General features: G+C 42.9%; 2 protein-coding genes across 3 annotated transcripts in view; one reads left to right on the top strand and one right to left on the bottom strand.

Annotated features, from left to right (window-relative positions):
- LOC307088488 (tomoregulin-1-like) overlaps nt 1-8,678 on the bottom strand; it is a 13,036-nt gene extending 4,358 nt beyond the window's left edge. Inside the window, exons 1-6 of the mRNA XM_079754389.1 lie at nt 8,536-8,678; nt 7,991-8,187; nt 3,103-3,212; nt 2,629-2,758; nt 729-755; nt 1-76 (exon numbers count right to left, since the gene is read on the bottom strand). The exon at nt 1-76 is cut by the window's left edge and continues 15 nt beyond it. Of these exons, the coding sequence (XP_079610515.1) occupies nt 1-76; nt 729-755; nt 2,629-2,758; nt 3,103-3,212; nt 7,991-8,168 (521 nt within the window). The 5' untranslated portion in view covers nt 8,169-8,187; nt 8,536-8,678. The remainder of the gene's footprint in view (nt 77-728; nt 756-2,628; nt 2,759-3,102; nt 3,213-7,990; nt 8,188-8,535) is intronic.
- Nucleotides 8,679-13,873: 5,195 nt separating this feature from the next.
- The window catches only part of LOC307088919 (melanoma receptor tyrosine-protein kinase-like), a 37,729-nt gene continuing 36,602 nt past the window's right edge, over nt 13,874-15,000 (top strand). For both annotated transcript variants that reach the window (XM_079754982.1, XM_079754981.1), the window contains exon 1: nt 13,874-14,116. In XM_079754982.1, coding sequence (XP_079611108.1) covers nt 14,038-14,116 — 79 coding nt within the window. In that variant the 5' untranslated portion in view covers nt 13,874-14,037. The remainder of the gene's footprint in view (nt 14,117-15,000) is intronic.

Raw genomic sequence — 15,000 nt, 5'->3', positions numbered from 1 at the left:
TCCTCGTCGCACTCTGCTCCAAACTTGCAGTTCCCACACTTGGACACTTTTTTCCCTCTGCCTGAGCCTTCGTCGTCTGCCGAGACAAACAGACTCCTCTTCATCAACACTATATACTACTATTCACATTCTGTATCGATCACCTTCTTCTCTGACAAATCCTTTCTCACACATATTATCTGTACTTAATCATTGACGATTATATTGATTATCCAGTCGTTTAGCAGACCCTTTCATCAAAAGCGACTCGCAGTGATTCAGTGAATGCATTAAGGGAAAGGTTGCGGTTAGAAATCTCACTCAAATATTGTCTGTGTACTTTTCTGCTGGGGACACCGCAGCCACTGATCCTAGTGTCTTCCTGTCCACACTGACCTTCACACCTTGGACCATACTGTGTGTTTAATAAGAGCCGACAGTGTCTCAGACTGACGGCCCCTTGGCGTACCACACTGGAGGGTGTGATCATAATATATGGACATTAGCTTTTGGCAGCCAGTCCCCCACTCAGATAGAGTCCTTTCAAGCAGGCAGTTTGTCAGGGAATGGGTTGAGTGGGGAGAATACACAACCAATACATTTAAAATGGTGGCACAACACAGCGTCAATCGCTACAACTTCCACATGACATTGTTTGTATGCCGACGCCGTGCGGAGAAAACCTCGTTCCTTTTTACCAGGATGGGGCTTGGTGTGTTTTAAAAGAGAGGACAGGACAATATTCTCACCTCCATCTCCAGACCCTGATCCACCATCTGTGTGTGTGTGAGAGAGAGAGAGAGAGAGAGAGAGAGAGAGAGAGAGAGAGAGACAGAGTACAAAGAGAGCAAGAGAGGACCAAAAATAGGTTTGTCATTAATGTGTGCCTTGCACTTTTTAATGTTTAAGTCTCTCTGTTTTAGTGTGTGGGAGAGTCTGCGTGTGTGTGTGCAAGGCATGCAGGTGTGGTCAATTTGTGATTCATACGTGTTGTGCAAATACCTACACACTGTGTTTTAGTGTTTAGGTGCCTGTGTGGGAGAGACTGCATGTGCGTGTGTGAGTGTGAGTGTGTTTGCGTGTGTGTGTGTGTGTGTATGTGATTTGTGTAGTTGTATGTGTTTGAGGGTGTGTGTATGTGAGGGTGTACATGTTTAAGTATATGTTGTGTTGTGTCTCTATGTATGTGTTTGTGTCTGTGGGCATAAGTGTATGTGTGCGAGTATGTCTGTGTGAGGGTGTGTGTATGTGAGAATAAGTTTACATCTTAATGTGTTTGTGTGTGCCTGTGTGGATAAGTGTATGCATGATTGTTTTTGGGCCCTATCTTGCATCCGGCGCAATTGACTTAATCACTGGCGCATGTGTCGTTGCTAGTTTGCAACTGGCGCAGAGCGTTCTTTTCCCTCCTGCGCGATGCGTCGGTAAATTAGGGAATGATCTTGCGCCCCAAGGGGCGGTTTGGCGAAAGGAGGTGGCGTGTTCTGGCGCAAACGTTCCCTGGTGCTATTTTGCAGTTTCAGAAACCACTTGCGCCACAAACCAGGAAATACGTGGTTTAAAGTCAGTGGCGCGTTGTTCAGATGCTATTTTAAGGGCGCATACATAATGTTGCTTGTGCACCTCGCGCATACTCTTTGCTTCTCTCATCTACCTAGCAACACATTCTTGGTAAATTATTTGGGAAAGAACTGCTGATACGTTGTACTTGTTGTACTTTTATATCAATGCATCTGCAAACACCGTACAGCAAACACATATTTTCTTGACACAGACATCGTGTACATGCCCATAGCTTTTAGGATTGATGAGTATTTGATCGTGAGAAAACATTGTTTTACCGCGAGTGAGTGTTAAAAAGAATGAATGAATGCGGGCCCGCGTGTGTGCGTCCATCTGTTTAAACACACGCAAACTAAACATGTAACGCATAATACAGTCCATGGCAATGTATATTAACAGGGGGACACATGCATATTAGGAACACAAGTCGTTAACGATAATGCATACAATACTGATAAGAAACAATGTTTATAATGTATTGCGTGTATCATTAAATAAAACCACAGTTACCGCATATCATATGTTCTATCATATAAGTTTTCTTTGCCGAAATTTATTTGAGGACTCAGTATTTCTGAAGTTGTGGAAGACCTTATTCCATGTGTGAATTAGGCCATATTATTTGCCCATAAACTGAGCCATTTGAAGTTTGAAATTCATGTGCATCTGTCTCATCGGAGGCTGCAGACACACTGTCAAAATATCAACTCGTCAGATTCAAATGCGGTCATGGCTCTTAAAGGGGATGGGAGCTGGCACTCTCATTGGTTTATTGCACGTTACGCCCGAACCACACGTACGGGTAATTAGGCTACTTCAGACCAACCCTTTTTAGATTTGCGCCGGGCGCAAGGGTCGTTTTTTGCGCCGGTAAAATAGCAACATTGCCATAGAACCGCCCACAAAGCTACTTGCGCTTGGTGCTTCTCACTTGCGTTTCAGGCCGTTAAAATAGGGCCCTTTGTGTGAGTGTGTGTTTAAGTGTATGTGTGAGTGTGTGTGTAAGGGTATGGGTGTGTGTGTGTGTGTGTGTGTGTGTGTGTGTGTGTGTGTGTGTGTATAAGGGTATGGGTGTGTGTGTGTTACCAGTATAACAGGTCCCTTCTGCCATGATGGTGACGGCTCTCTGCTTCCTGCAGGCGGCTCTCCGGAGGAAACACTCGTTCTGGTATGTGTCTCCGTTAGAGCCACACACTGGGATGTACTTCTTATGACACTACACACACACGCACACCAACAAACGCACACAAATTAAAACACGCGCACACACAAAAAAAAGCACACAAACACACACAAACAAAGATGGACGCACACCCGCATACACATGAACGATCACACGCAGACACACATACACACACACACACACAAATTAATACACACACATACAAGCACACAAACACACACAATTATAGACACACACACACATACACAAGCATACATACAAACAAACAAAATGCATAAAAAATGTAAACAATTATAATGGTTGATTAAGTTTACATTTGTTACTCATGCATGTTTTATTAGTCATGTGTGTATGTATGTGTGTGTGTGTGGACTCACGTTGAACTGACACACACACTTGATGTCTGCTCCATTCTCGCGGCAGGTCCCTCCGAAGCGGCAGGTCCCAGTGTCACACACACGCAGGTCACTCTTCTTCTCCGACAGGTCTGCAGAACGCACACGCACACACGCACAGCCAGACACAGCCAGACACACACATATCCTATTAGAACATTTCATAGTGTAGTAACACACACGCACTGTAACAAATGCATTACATAAACATTCAGCTTGTTATAAATACATCATAGAAGACACACACTCTTATTGTGTAGAAAAACACAGTCCCAAACATCACACATACCTCCTCCCCACTCACACTGCAAAATATACAAACGCATATACAGACCACTAAACATAATATCACATCAAGCCGATAACATGCATTTCCATGAGGAAATGGATGAATGTTTAAGCAAACAAAGCCTCAGGTAACAATGCTTGAAGCCGAGTTACTGAGCTGCTACCTGGAAACCCAGCTGGTCACAGCTGATTGGCCACAACAGCCCCCGGGTACTCAATTAAACCTGGTAATTACAGGGTCATAACCTCTGTGTCCTGTCTAATCAGGAAATACCTTTATGTGGCCTATCGGACTACAATCCCTCCCTCCCTTTCTATTATGGGCAGAATTGTTGTACAGTAGAAAATATAGTTCATTCAAAACACAACCATACTACTTATAATAATAAAGCAGAACTAATGATAATAGGATTTCATTCAAACTGCAGTAACTTAATAATATTATTAACTTAAAAAGTGTTTGTAAACCCCATTCACATTGTCGCAACCATCCTGCATTTATTGTGATTTTCAAGGTACTTAATTGTGTAGCATCTACAGTAGCTGCTATATTTGCTTTACACGGGGAATGGGTTAGCCTAGCGATTGTAATACTTGCACTTGGTTCTATGAACATCTTTACTGTACCGACAGCGGTATATTGTTTCACTTCTTATGACAAATGTACTTATTGTAACAAATGCACTTATTGTAAGTCGCTTTGGATAAAAGCGTCTGCTAAATGCCCTAAATGTAAATGTAAATGTAAATGATTGCGTGTATTGTGTTTAAACCAACGTGTGAAGTCAAAGGGGAATTTCCACATTTTTGAATTACTATTATTATCACGCCGTTTACACTGTATGGCCTGTTTGGCTAACCCTCCAACAACAGCCAATTACACAAGTTCCTTTCGAATATAATCAAGCACTAAACCCTCTGAATCGCAAGGAGTTATGAAGAACGGTTTTATGCACTGTCGCAGCCGCAAAATGTGTAATTGTAAGGGAGAGACAAAAATCAAGCCAGTCATGCAGGAATAAATGCTTATTCAGCCAGCACACACTCCCTGAAGACACAGGATCAGCACCTCCTTCAGACTGCTCCACGCACGGAGAGGGATTCTGTTCTCCATCCAGGAAGACTTTGAAACTGAATCTATGTCCGCTTCTAATCTGAACATTGTGTTTGTGCATTGTCGTTGTGTGTTAATGTTTCCAACCGCTTTTTCACAGTGAAATTCAGACCACACTTAAAATGTCATTTTTGAATACATTTTAAGAACAATGTCTGCACACAATTGAATGTTGCTCTGATCAGGGGCGTAGGAATGAGCTTAACATTGGGGGGGACACATATCAGAAACCTGACAGATCCGTTAATGGTTTGAACAGAAATATGTCCTAAATTAACTACACTGAAAAAAATCACAAATATATTTTATTCTACTAAAAAGATACATTTGTAAATGTAAAGGAAAACACATTTTGAATGGCAGTAATGAACTGATAAATATCAAATCAATTCTTTAATTGCACGCTCAATCATCCAGTTTTTTAGATTAAGAAGCCGTGACAAGACGCTGTGTTGCGCTCTTAAAATAAAATAAAATATTTTTCTCCCCCGGTATCATTTTTAGGTGGGACAAATGCGCCTGTCTCCAATATTGGAGGGGACACGTCCCCTCCGTCCCCCTCGGTTCCTACGCCCATGGCTCTGATAATGATCAATTGTCTGATACTGTATGGTTCCTAACCAACCTAGCTCCGTGGCCTTTTCCATCTTGCGTGCTATTGGTTACATGGGCGGCCAATTTTAGCTTGTTTGCCTAGTCAGACAGGTCAGTGGAGAATAGACGTTTTGGTGTACGCTTAACCTGAGATTCCATTTGGGAGATGTGTGTGTGTGTGTGTGTGTGTGTGTGTGTGTGTGTGTGTGTTCATGCCTGGCTGTGTCAGTATGAGTGTGTGTAACTGTATACTATGATGCGTGTGTGAATTCGCGAGGGTGAGGGATTGGTTTCAATACTGCACCATGTAGTAGAATTTCATCTCTCTGAATGCTGATGAAAAGCGACCCATAGATTAGATTTGTTCAGTGAGTAATGTGGTTCAAGTCTGAACGCCGACTGAAATGTACAGGGTTCATTTGTACGAGATAAGAAGACACTTTATTAAGCTTGGGAGGGGAAGTTAGCATGCTACAGCTGAAACAAAAATATATAAAATGGTGGTGTTAATGTTTAATATTATAATAAATAAATCAATGGTCCAAACGTTGGCTCATGTAACACAAATATGAACATCTGGTGGATGATTCACAACACATATGCTTACAATATAAATCCATTGTATTTCATTGTGGTGTTTACTCAACTATCACTACATTGACATTCCCTGACACTAAATGCGCCACTTTCATCTGCGACGGCACCATTAAGCATTTTGTTAACACTTGAAGTCATTGGCCGTGCTGCTCCCTGGAACTAGTTGCTAAGCGATAAGTAAGCGATTCAGAATTGACTAGTGTTAGAATGATATGTGTTGCCGGGTAACCAGCGGGAGCGGCACTCCAGGAGGAGGTCAGAGGGCTGTGTCGAGTTCTCCATGAACAGAGGAGTGTTGTGCGGCTCTCCACTCTCCCACCATCAAGTCAGGCATGGATGAATCCTGCTGGCTCCCTCTCTCTCTGAGAGTGGATCTCTCTCTCTCTCTCTCTCTCTCTCTCTCTCTCTCTTCCTCCCAGTTGCCCCCTCTCCATCTCTGTGTCTGTGTGTGTATCACTCACTCTCTTTCCACATTGCCATCACCGTCTCTCTCTCTTGTACTCCCTGTTGCCTGCTCTCCATCTCTCCACCCCCCCCTCTCTCTCTCCCTCCCTCTCCATCTCTCCTTCTCTCTCTCTTTCTCTCTCCTGCCTTCTCTCTCCATCTCTCTGTGTCTGTCTCTCTCTCTCTGTAACTCACCATCCCTTTCTCTCTCTCTCTCTGTCTTGCCCCATTGTTTTCTCTCTGTCTCCCTCTCTCTCTCTCTTTCCCTCCCTAATGCTGCCATCTCTCTGTCTGGCTCTCAATTCAATTCAACTCAATTCAAAGGCCTTAATTGGCATGGGAAACATACATTTACTCAGCCAGAGCACGCTACATTTTTAAACAACACGCAACAAGTCTCTGTATCTTTCTCTCTCGCTCTTTCCTGCGAGAGTCACTTCTCTTCTATGTCCTATTCCCATACGTCCATATGACCTGACCTCCATCCGCTGAAATACACAAACCTCTTTGTAGAGATTGAACCTTTGAATGATACCGCTGAAGTGTAAACAATGGTCGTGTCGTAGCTCTAGGAATAGCGGAAGAAGGCTTGGCTCTTTAGCTGTGGCCAAGTGGAGACGACTTCATACAAGAGGACTCTGAGACTAATCCCTTAGCAACCTTCTGCTTGGAAGATTACAAGACTGACGTTTTATTAGGACCCACTGGGAGGAGTGGCTCGTCTGGTTTTCCGTGAACAACACACTGGAGCTAAGGCAAAGATGGGCGACGGCCGTTCCCAAATGATCGACCTATTTATGTGAAATGTAAATGAAAGTGTTTTATAATAATCTGGTTTCTTAAGGGGTTTACTCTTTTGTAGTTCAGTCAATTGTAGTTAATACACCTTAGGATGGTAGTAAAGTGGAATAAATAGTTCTGTAATAATCCCTGCCTGGAAATCTGGGAGTCACAGCAAAAGCACAGGACAAGTAGAATAGAAAAGTGAGGGGAATAAGGAATATAAAGAAATATAATAAAATAAAACTACATAGACCATGGGTACTTGGATGCCGTAGGAAGCTAGATGTAAAAGTTTTGGGGCGCGAAAGATGGAAGTGGGGGCACTGATACAGGAAATGGGGCACAGGAAACCTATAATGGATGCAGGTTTAATTGCTGCTCTTGTGTGAAGTGCCAATGAGCCAGACATGAAACTCTAAACATCTGGATGGTCCCAGAAAAAAGCTTGGTAGGCCCACCTCTAGATGTGGATTGATGTGATTTGGAGGCTGAAGCATTTTATGTGTTTGGTGTCACACTGATAAAAATAGAGCAGCTCCAGATGTCGAAGGAGGCCCAATGTATATCATGTTTTTGGGGTTGTGTGTGTGTGTTATGTGAGTATGTCTGGTTTGTGTGTGTGTGTGTGTTTAGTGCAGAGTAGTGTAGAGAAGTGTGTAAGTGTTGTTTGGGTTGTTGCGTGTGTGTGTGTGTGTGTGTGTGTGTGTGTGTGTGTGTGTGTGTGTGTGTGTGTGTCAGTAGCAAGCACAAGTCAGGGTACTTAGTAGCAGATCAGAGGCAGTTGTGGCCTGTCCTCACAGAGTCGATTTTAGGTCTAATTGTAGGTTTGAGTGTGGTTAAAGGAATGTATGTGCTGGTGGGTCCTTAGAAGTAGCCATTCACCGTCAGTACCATAGTATTACACACACAAAAACACTTAACCTAAGCTATTGCATAGCATAGCCTAAATGTTTGACTCACACACATTAAGTAGGGTTTCACAAGAAGTCTTAAACACAAAAATACATTCTATGTTTGCTTTTTCCTCCTTAAAAAAAAAGGTTAACTCACCTAAACAATCCTTGTCTTTCCCCGGTACACACTCTCCGCTGGTGCGGGCGAAAGAGCTCTGAGCCCGGGGGACACACGCCACCAGGAGCACGCAGAGTAGAGGGGAGAGGAACCGGGCCGACACCGGGGACGGCGAGCGACCCGAGCCGCTGACGAGACGAGATCCTCCCGAGGGCATGGTAGAACAGGTAGCGAGGCTGCGGAGATGGAGAGAGATCATGGGTCCCCTTTTCAGCGCTTCTTTCCCAAATCCACCGAACAGGACAGTCACCGCAGAATCCAATCCGATTGAGATTGACTACCTAAAACCGCCTGCGGTGCTGGACTATTGTCCCCTCACTCAGATAGTATTTCCCCCCGCGATGGTCTGTGAATTTGGTTGCATGTTTGCCGTGATGTGCAGAAAGCAGAACAAGCCAAACATCACAGGACAAAAGCAGGGCCTGGTACAGAGGCACGTATTGATCCCCCCCCCCCCCCCCCCAGCCCTCCGTCTGACCGTGGGTAGGCTACACGGTGTTGGGACTATCCGCCTTAAACCTTACCTTTAAACGTGTTTTATCTCATTATTATCGCCGGACCAGATACAGCGGCGCGTCTCTCCCTCCCGTCTCCCGTTCAGACAGGGCAACCGAGCATCCTCGTGGACGAACCGAGAGTCAGATGGTAGAAATTCGCTTCGACAATGTCAGAGGGGATGTGATTTTTTTTGTGAATCACCATCAACAAAGAACCTCGACGGCGATGGTGATGTAGATCACGTGACGTTCAGGAGAGACCACCCCCACCCATATCCTCCTGGTGTGTGTGTGTGTGTGTGTGTGTGTGTGTGTGTGTGTGCATGGGCATGTGCGTGTGTGTCTGTGTGTGTGTGCGTGCGTGCGTGTGTGTGTGTGAGTGCTCAGGATCGTAGTCGTCCAGGACTAGATGTTTTAACCATATCCTGGTGGGGAGAGACCACCCCCCACCCCTATCCTGTCATGTGGGGGGGCTGGAGGAGAGACACGGAGAGGTGGAGAGAGACACAGATATGGAAGCTTTGTGATTTCTTAATAGATGAATGATTGGAAGATACACAGTAATAGACAATAATAATAAGGTTAGAATAGGTTCTACATTCTAAACAATAAGTGGACGTATACAAATATATATATCCTATATTAAATCGGTGTAACTGATTGTTTATATTGCAAACGGTCAGAAGATTGGTCAATGAACATTTTGAAGCAAAAATGTGTAAAAACAAATGTAATTACTAGAATAATCAAAATGTGCTTTAATTGCTGGCTGTTGGAGGTTAACACGAACACCCAGATTAGGTTGCACATTTTTGTCCGGTTTCGGACCCTTTCGTGTGATCCGTATCGTTCTCTATCGGTTTTCATGGATGTTCCTCAGACCAAGTCTCAGATTGCATGGAATGCGGTCTGTGGTGTCAGCTGTGACCTTGTACTGCCATAGCATGCTTACTCCGTGCAGAGCAGTAGGTAGGGTAAATAGCTCAATTGAAAACCTTTGAGACCAGTCATTATTTACTTCCGCTGATCTGCTAATACCTAACTCACTCGTTTTATAAATTCCAGCTATCTCTGCCACCTTTGTTATCATCGCGGTAGGACCATGCTGCTTGACTTTGTTCTCTGACACCCATCCCCTGATTAATAATTGTGGTATTTAGCGCCATCTAGCGGTCGTAACAAGCACGCAACAGTTTATCTGAAGTTATGAGCAGTTGGATCAGAGGACTTCACTAGGCAACACTATTAAATAACTTCAGTCAGTGCAATCTTACTGAAACTGTCTTGCCAATCCTTCTTGCCCGGCTCTAACTCTGTTGCTCCTATATATAGATACACAAGCAAAACGATTGACTAGAAAGGCTTAAGTGTAACCTAGAGGTTAAATAGAGGTTAAGAACCCCAGACGGTGCATGATGTAGAGATTTAGACACAAGGGGGCGCTCCTCCTCTCCATAACAGGAGAGAGAGGATCGGAGGAAACCGGGTAGGCCTTCCGAAAATCTGCCAAACTATCTTTTGAATAATCAGGCAGTAACCATAATAATACATATAAAATATTTGTTCCAACACATGTAATAATAAATGTGATTTACTACTGTAATCAGTGTGTGTGTGTGTGTGTGTGTGTGTGTGTGTGTGTGTGTGTGTGTGCGTGCATGCGTGTGTGTGTGTGTGTGTGTGTGTGTGTGTGCGTGCGTGCGTGTGTGTGTGTGTGTCTGCTTGTGTGTGTGTGTGGGTGTGTGGGTGTGTGTCCGTGTGTGTGTGTGTGTGTGTGTGCGTGTGTCTGTCTGCGTTTGTGAGTTCCCAGGATGTAGTCCTCCAGGACGAGACGTTTTAGCTAATTCTTTTGAGCTAATTAGTCCACTCTCCCATGCGCCCCTATCTCCTCTCTCCTCTCTCCTCCTGCCCTCCTGCCTCTTCTCCTTCCGCCCTAACGAGGGGGAGGCGTGGAGCTCTGAAGAACCAGCCTTGAACCGCACCAACAGGCCGGATTAGTAAACAGCAAACAGCAGACCTGGGAACCCAGCTCCCCGGATCCCCCGCTCAGGGACCCACAGACAGGCTGTTCTGTGGGAAGCGTGGAGTCCCGAAGGACGGCTGCTGGCTAAACAGCCCAGAGGAGCTCAGACCCAGATTACACAGTATGAGGGAGGCATATGGGAGGTCTTCAGGAGAAGACAAATGGAGCTGGTGTTATGTTCTCTGAACGTCTTCGACATAGCAGGCCTTATAGCGCTCATTAGTATAACATCAGAAACGTTGTCATTAATGACGAATCTTGCTTACAAGTTTATATGATACGCTGTAGCATGGGATGGTGTGGTCGTTTGTCAAGACGTTTGTCTCCCAGACCCAGGGCCCTGTCCAATGAGTGTCTGAATACTAGAACCAAGGTCTGAATACGATGAGTAAATACTGTCAGGTCTGAATATTAGAAATAAGGTCTGAATGCTAGAACACATTTTAGAACATTTTAGATGTTGCTTCAAGGGTGGAGTGATTCTGACATTGTTTGGTGGGGGGTGGGGGGGGTAAGCAACCCATAAAATGCGTGAAGTTATGTTGGGGTGGTCTTTTTTTTAATATTTAAATATAGTAGATGGATGGTGCCTGCCACAGGCCTGTCCAGAACGAAAGGTTCTGGGTTCCACCCCTCTCTCTGCAGCATAGCAAGAGGCCCCTTAATGAAAAAAATATGTTGAGGTCGATTTGTATCCAACGAGCATCTGCTAAATGTGAAGATAATAATAAAATAATGTGTGCCATAATGTGTGCCACCTAGCTGCCAGTCTGTCTGTGCATCCATTTAAATAAAACAAATACAATTGTTTAAACCACACGCTTCTCTAGGTCTGCTTAATAAAGAGGATTCAAAGTGTCAGGTTGGGTCCAGCCTGCGGGCCGCCCTGTGTTTACAGGCCGTCAGTGAGTGGACTGCATGTCTGGGGGTCGCTGATGGAAGAAGCTATGGAAGGCAAACCCACCCGGTCAGCTGAATCTAAATGGGGATGGAAATCAGATGCAGAGCAAAAAACAAGTAAGGAATGACTGAATAAAAGGAATGAATAAAAGAGGGAGAAGGAGAGGGAGAGGGGGGGGGGGGGGTTGGACTTAAAGAAACCGTTGCAGTCTGCTAATCAGAATGAAGACGGTAAGAAGCTCTTTCTTTGTGTAAGAGTTTACTTAGTGCATGTGTGTGTGCTTGCATGTGAGTGCATGTGCATGTACCTACAATCCGTTATTATGCAAATTATATTTCCAGAAGTGCCAATCAAAGGACCACTGCCTACCAATTTAATAACAGCAGAAAGACAGTTCGGGTGAGACAAAGTCCAGTGTTTTCACTACTTAGACCTGAACTTACTTAGCTTTATTTAAACCTCACTTGGTATTTAGACCTGACATAGTAAATTGACCATTGTTTAGACCTTAGTTCTAGTTTGTAGACATATAAGTTAGAATTAAGACCATAGTTAAGACCTTAGTTCTTGTATTTAGACCTCATTCATACCTTAGTTTTAGTATTAAGACCTTAGTCTAGGCCTAAGGTATAATACTTGCACCTGACTTTGCTCTATTTTGACCCGGCATAGAAGTGTAACATTAGTTCCAGTATGTATACCTTGGTTTAGTGTTAATAATTCATATAATAATTCATTAATTAATTTGTGTTAATATGTATACCTTAGTTGTAGCATTAGACTATAGTTCTGATGAAATTGTCCACTGGCTTTGATTTGTTCAGCGAGTAACGCTGTTCATGTTTGAACCCCAACTGGTTCTTACAGGGTTCATGTTTATAGGATAAGATGATGCTTCATAGGGCTGTGGAGGGGAACATGATATGATGAACATGATGTCATTGCAAATAAAGTCATTCTAATCAGGCTTCAGTTCGAGTACTCAATCCTTAGTTCTAGTACTCAGACCTTAGTTATAGTACTCAGACCTTAGCTATAGTACTCAGACCTTAGTTATAGTAATCAATCCTTAGTTTGAGTACTCAATCCTTAGTTCTAGTACTTAGACCTTAGTTATAGTACTCAGACCTTAGTTATAGTACTCAATCCTTAGTTATAGTACTCAGACCTTAGTTATAGTACTCAGACCTTAGTTATAGTATTCAATCCTTAGTTATAGTATGCAGACTTTAGCTCTAGTAGTCAGACCTTAGTTATAGTACTCAGACCTTAGTTATAGTACTCAGACATTAGTTATAGTACTCAGACCTTAGTTATAGTATTCAGACCGTATCTCTACTATTCAGATCTGGCCACATTTACTTACTGTATTCAGACCTTAGTTCTCAGCCATTCATCCATTCATAGCTCAAGTATTGAGGTGTGTAGGAGAAGCCGCAGTCAACTAGCCGTGTCCTGTTGGATCTGCGGAACAAATCCTCCTCAAAGATTAATGTTTGTTTTTGTAGGGAGTACACACTAAAGTTTGTTCGGCCCATCCCTGATTGAGACAGATTCAGGGTTGTAAACCCTATAACATCAGCTATTGATTATTGCTTAGCTGAGTGTTTGGTCAAGTGAGTTGTACCATGTGTTTGAGTTATTTAAACTGATGATGAATACATTTGTGCGTTGATATTTGTGGGCGAGGGAGGGAGTTCACTGGGCTGACTGCATGTGTTGAAACTTGTCGAAAAAAAGGCAGTTTGCATCTATGTCTATCTATCTATCTATCTATCTATTTATCTATCTATCTATCTATCTATCTATCTATCTATCTATCTATCTCTCTCTCTGTCTCTCTCTCTCTCTCTCTCTCTCTCTCTATCTATCTATCTATCTATCTATCTATCTATCTATCTATCTATCTATCTATCTATCTATCTCTCTCTCTCTCTCTCTCTCTCTCTCTCTATCTGTCTGTCTGTGCATTTGTGTATGTCTACATGTGCGTGCATGTATAGTGTATTCTGGTGCGTTCTAAAGGATAGGCTATGGACAGATCTATCTCAGATTTATTTCACTAGTTTGTGTTTTTGTGTTATTGTTTGAACATCTTTATTGTATTATAATTATTTTATTATTATTATTATTAGTAGCAGCAGTAGTAGTAGTAGTAATAGTAGTAGCCTTTTTTATTATTATTTGTAAATTAATGGTAAAAAAAAGAAAGTATAATAAGGTCAAATTATTCGTACAGTCTCACCCCTTCACCTTGTTCAGACAAAATGATTAACAACATGAAAGTTAAGTTAAATATAAAACCTAAGGGTATCGGTCAGGGTGGTTAGAGGTGGCTATACTGCTAGGTAAGTGTGTGAACCTGCCCCAGGCACTCCAGTGACGTAGGCTACGCGTTCCTCTGCTCGCGAAGGGGTGGAGAGGAAGAGGTTCGACGCGGAGTACTGCGACTAAAGACAACTCTTGTTACCACACATAATTGTTGACGCACCAGTTCACTGGATTTTAAGAGCGGATTATACAGCATATCCGGCTGTTCCACATGCGACTATGGAGAGGCAATTTTAATGCGTTTTACTTAAAATAGTTGTGTAAGGGAAATAAGATGCGACTTGTTGGAAACGGACTGACACTCCTCGCTGTGTTGCTGGGGATCGCCGGCAGTTTGACAGTCAAGGAAAAAGGTAATTATCCCGTGTCACCTCTTGTCAGTGCAGAAATAAGATATATTAGTGTGCCTAGAGTGCGTTAGATGTGCACCTTTATATTGATGTTTGATCTTTGTCTTCTTCAGGTATTCTCACGGAATTTGTGTTAATGAATGAATTTTTGTTAATTGACATTTTGCTGAAATTCTTTGAGAAGTCAAGCAGACTTTTGACACTTCTGAGCATGTTCTCATGCTCTTTGCTCCAGCATAGGTCTACATGGCAAACGTCACTGTAACGCTTCTAAAGGAGCTTTTTTCAAGAATAGTTAAATCAGGTCAGGACATCTCAGAAATGCACCAGAACCACTTGCCTACAATGTTGTCACATGCTTTGGGCTCAAAGGCAATGAGCATATTACTTATATTAGATCAATGTCATTGTTGTAATCGTAATGTAATCGACAACGTCTCCAAACAAACTCTACATTTTCTCCAAAACAGACATCAGGTATTTCTTAATAAATAAAATGCAAAGTGTATGTTAAATGAAGTTACAAGTAAGAACAAGTTATAAAGTATTAGGCACTGTGTGTGTGTGTGTGTGTGTGTGTGTGTGTGTGTGTGTGTGTGTGTGTGTGTGTGTGTGTGTGTGTGTGTGTGTTTAAACAGTGTTACTGGTCAGATACTCAATGTGGAAGAAATTATGAGAGTTTTGGGAAGCGATTGAATGTTAAACAAACAGTGAACCCCCTGTTGTTTCACTAGAGTTAGTGAAATACTATTCATAATATATGGCCTGTTAAGCCCTTTGAGAATGTACCGGTGATTAAGGGCTAAACAAATAAAATTGAATTGAACTTTTGAAAAATCTAAGCAAAACATGCCGAGACTGTGATTCGCTACCGCAGACACCAGCTG

This window comes from Pollachius pollachius (genome assembly GCF_949987615.1).
Source record: "Pollachius pollachius genome assembly, chromosome: 17".
NCBI lineage: Eukaryota > Metazoa > Chordata > Actinopteri > Gadiformes > Gadidae > Pollachius > Pollachius pollachius.
Note: the sequence above shows the minus strand (reverse complement) of the source record. Positions and strands in the feature narration are given on the sequence as shown.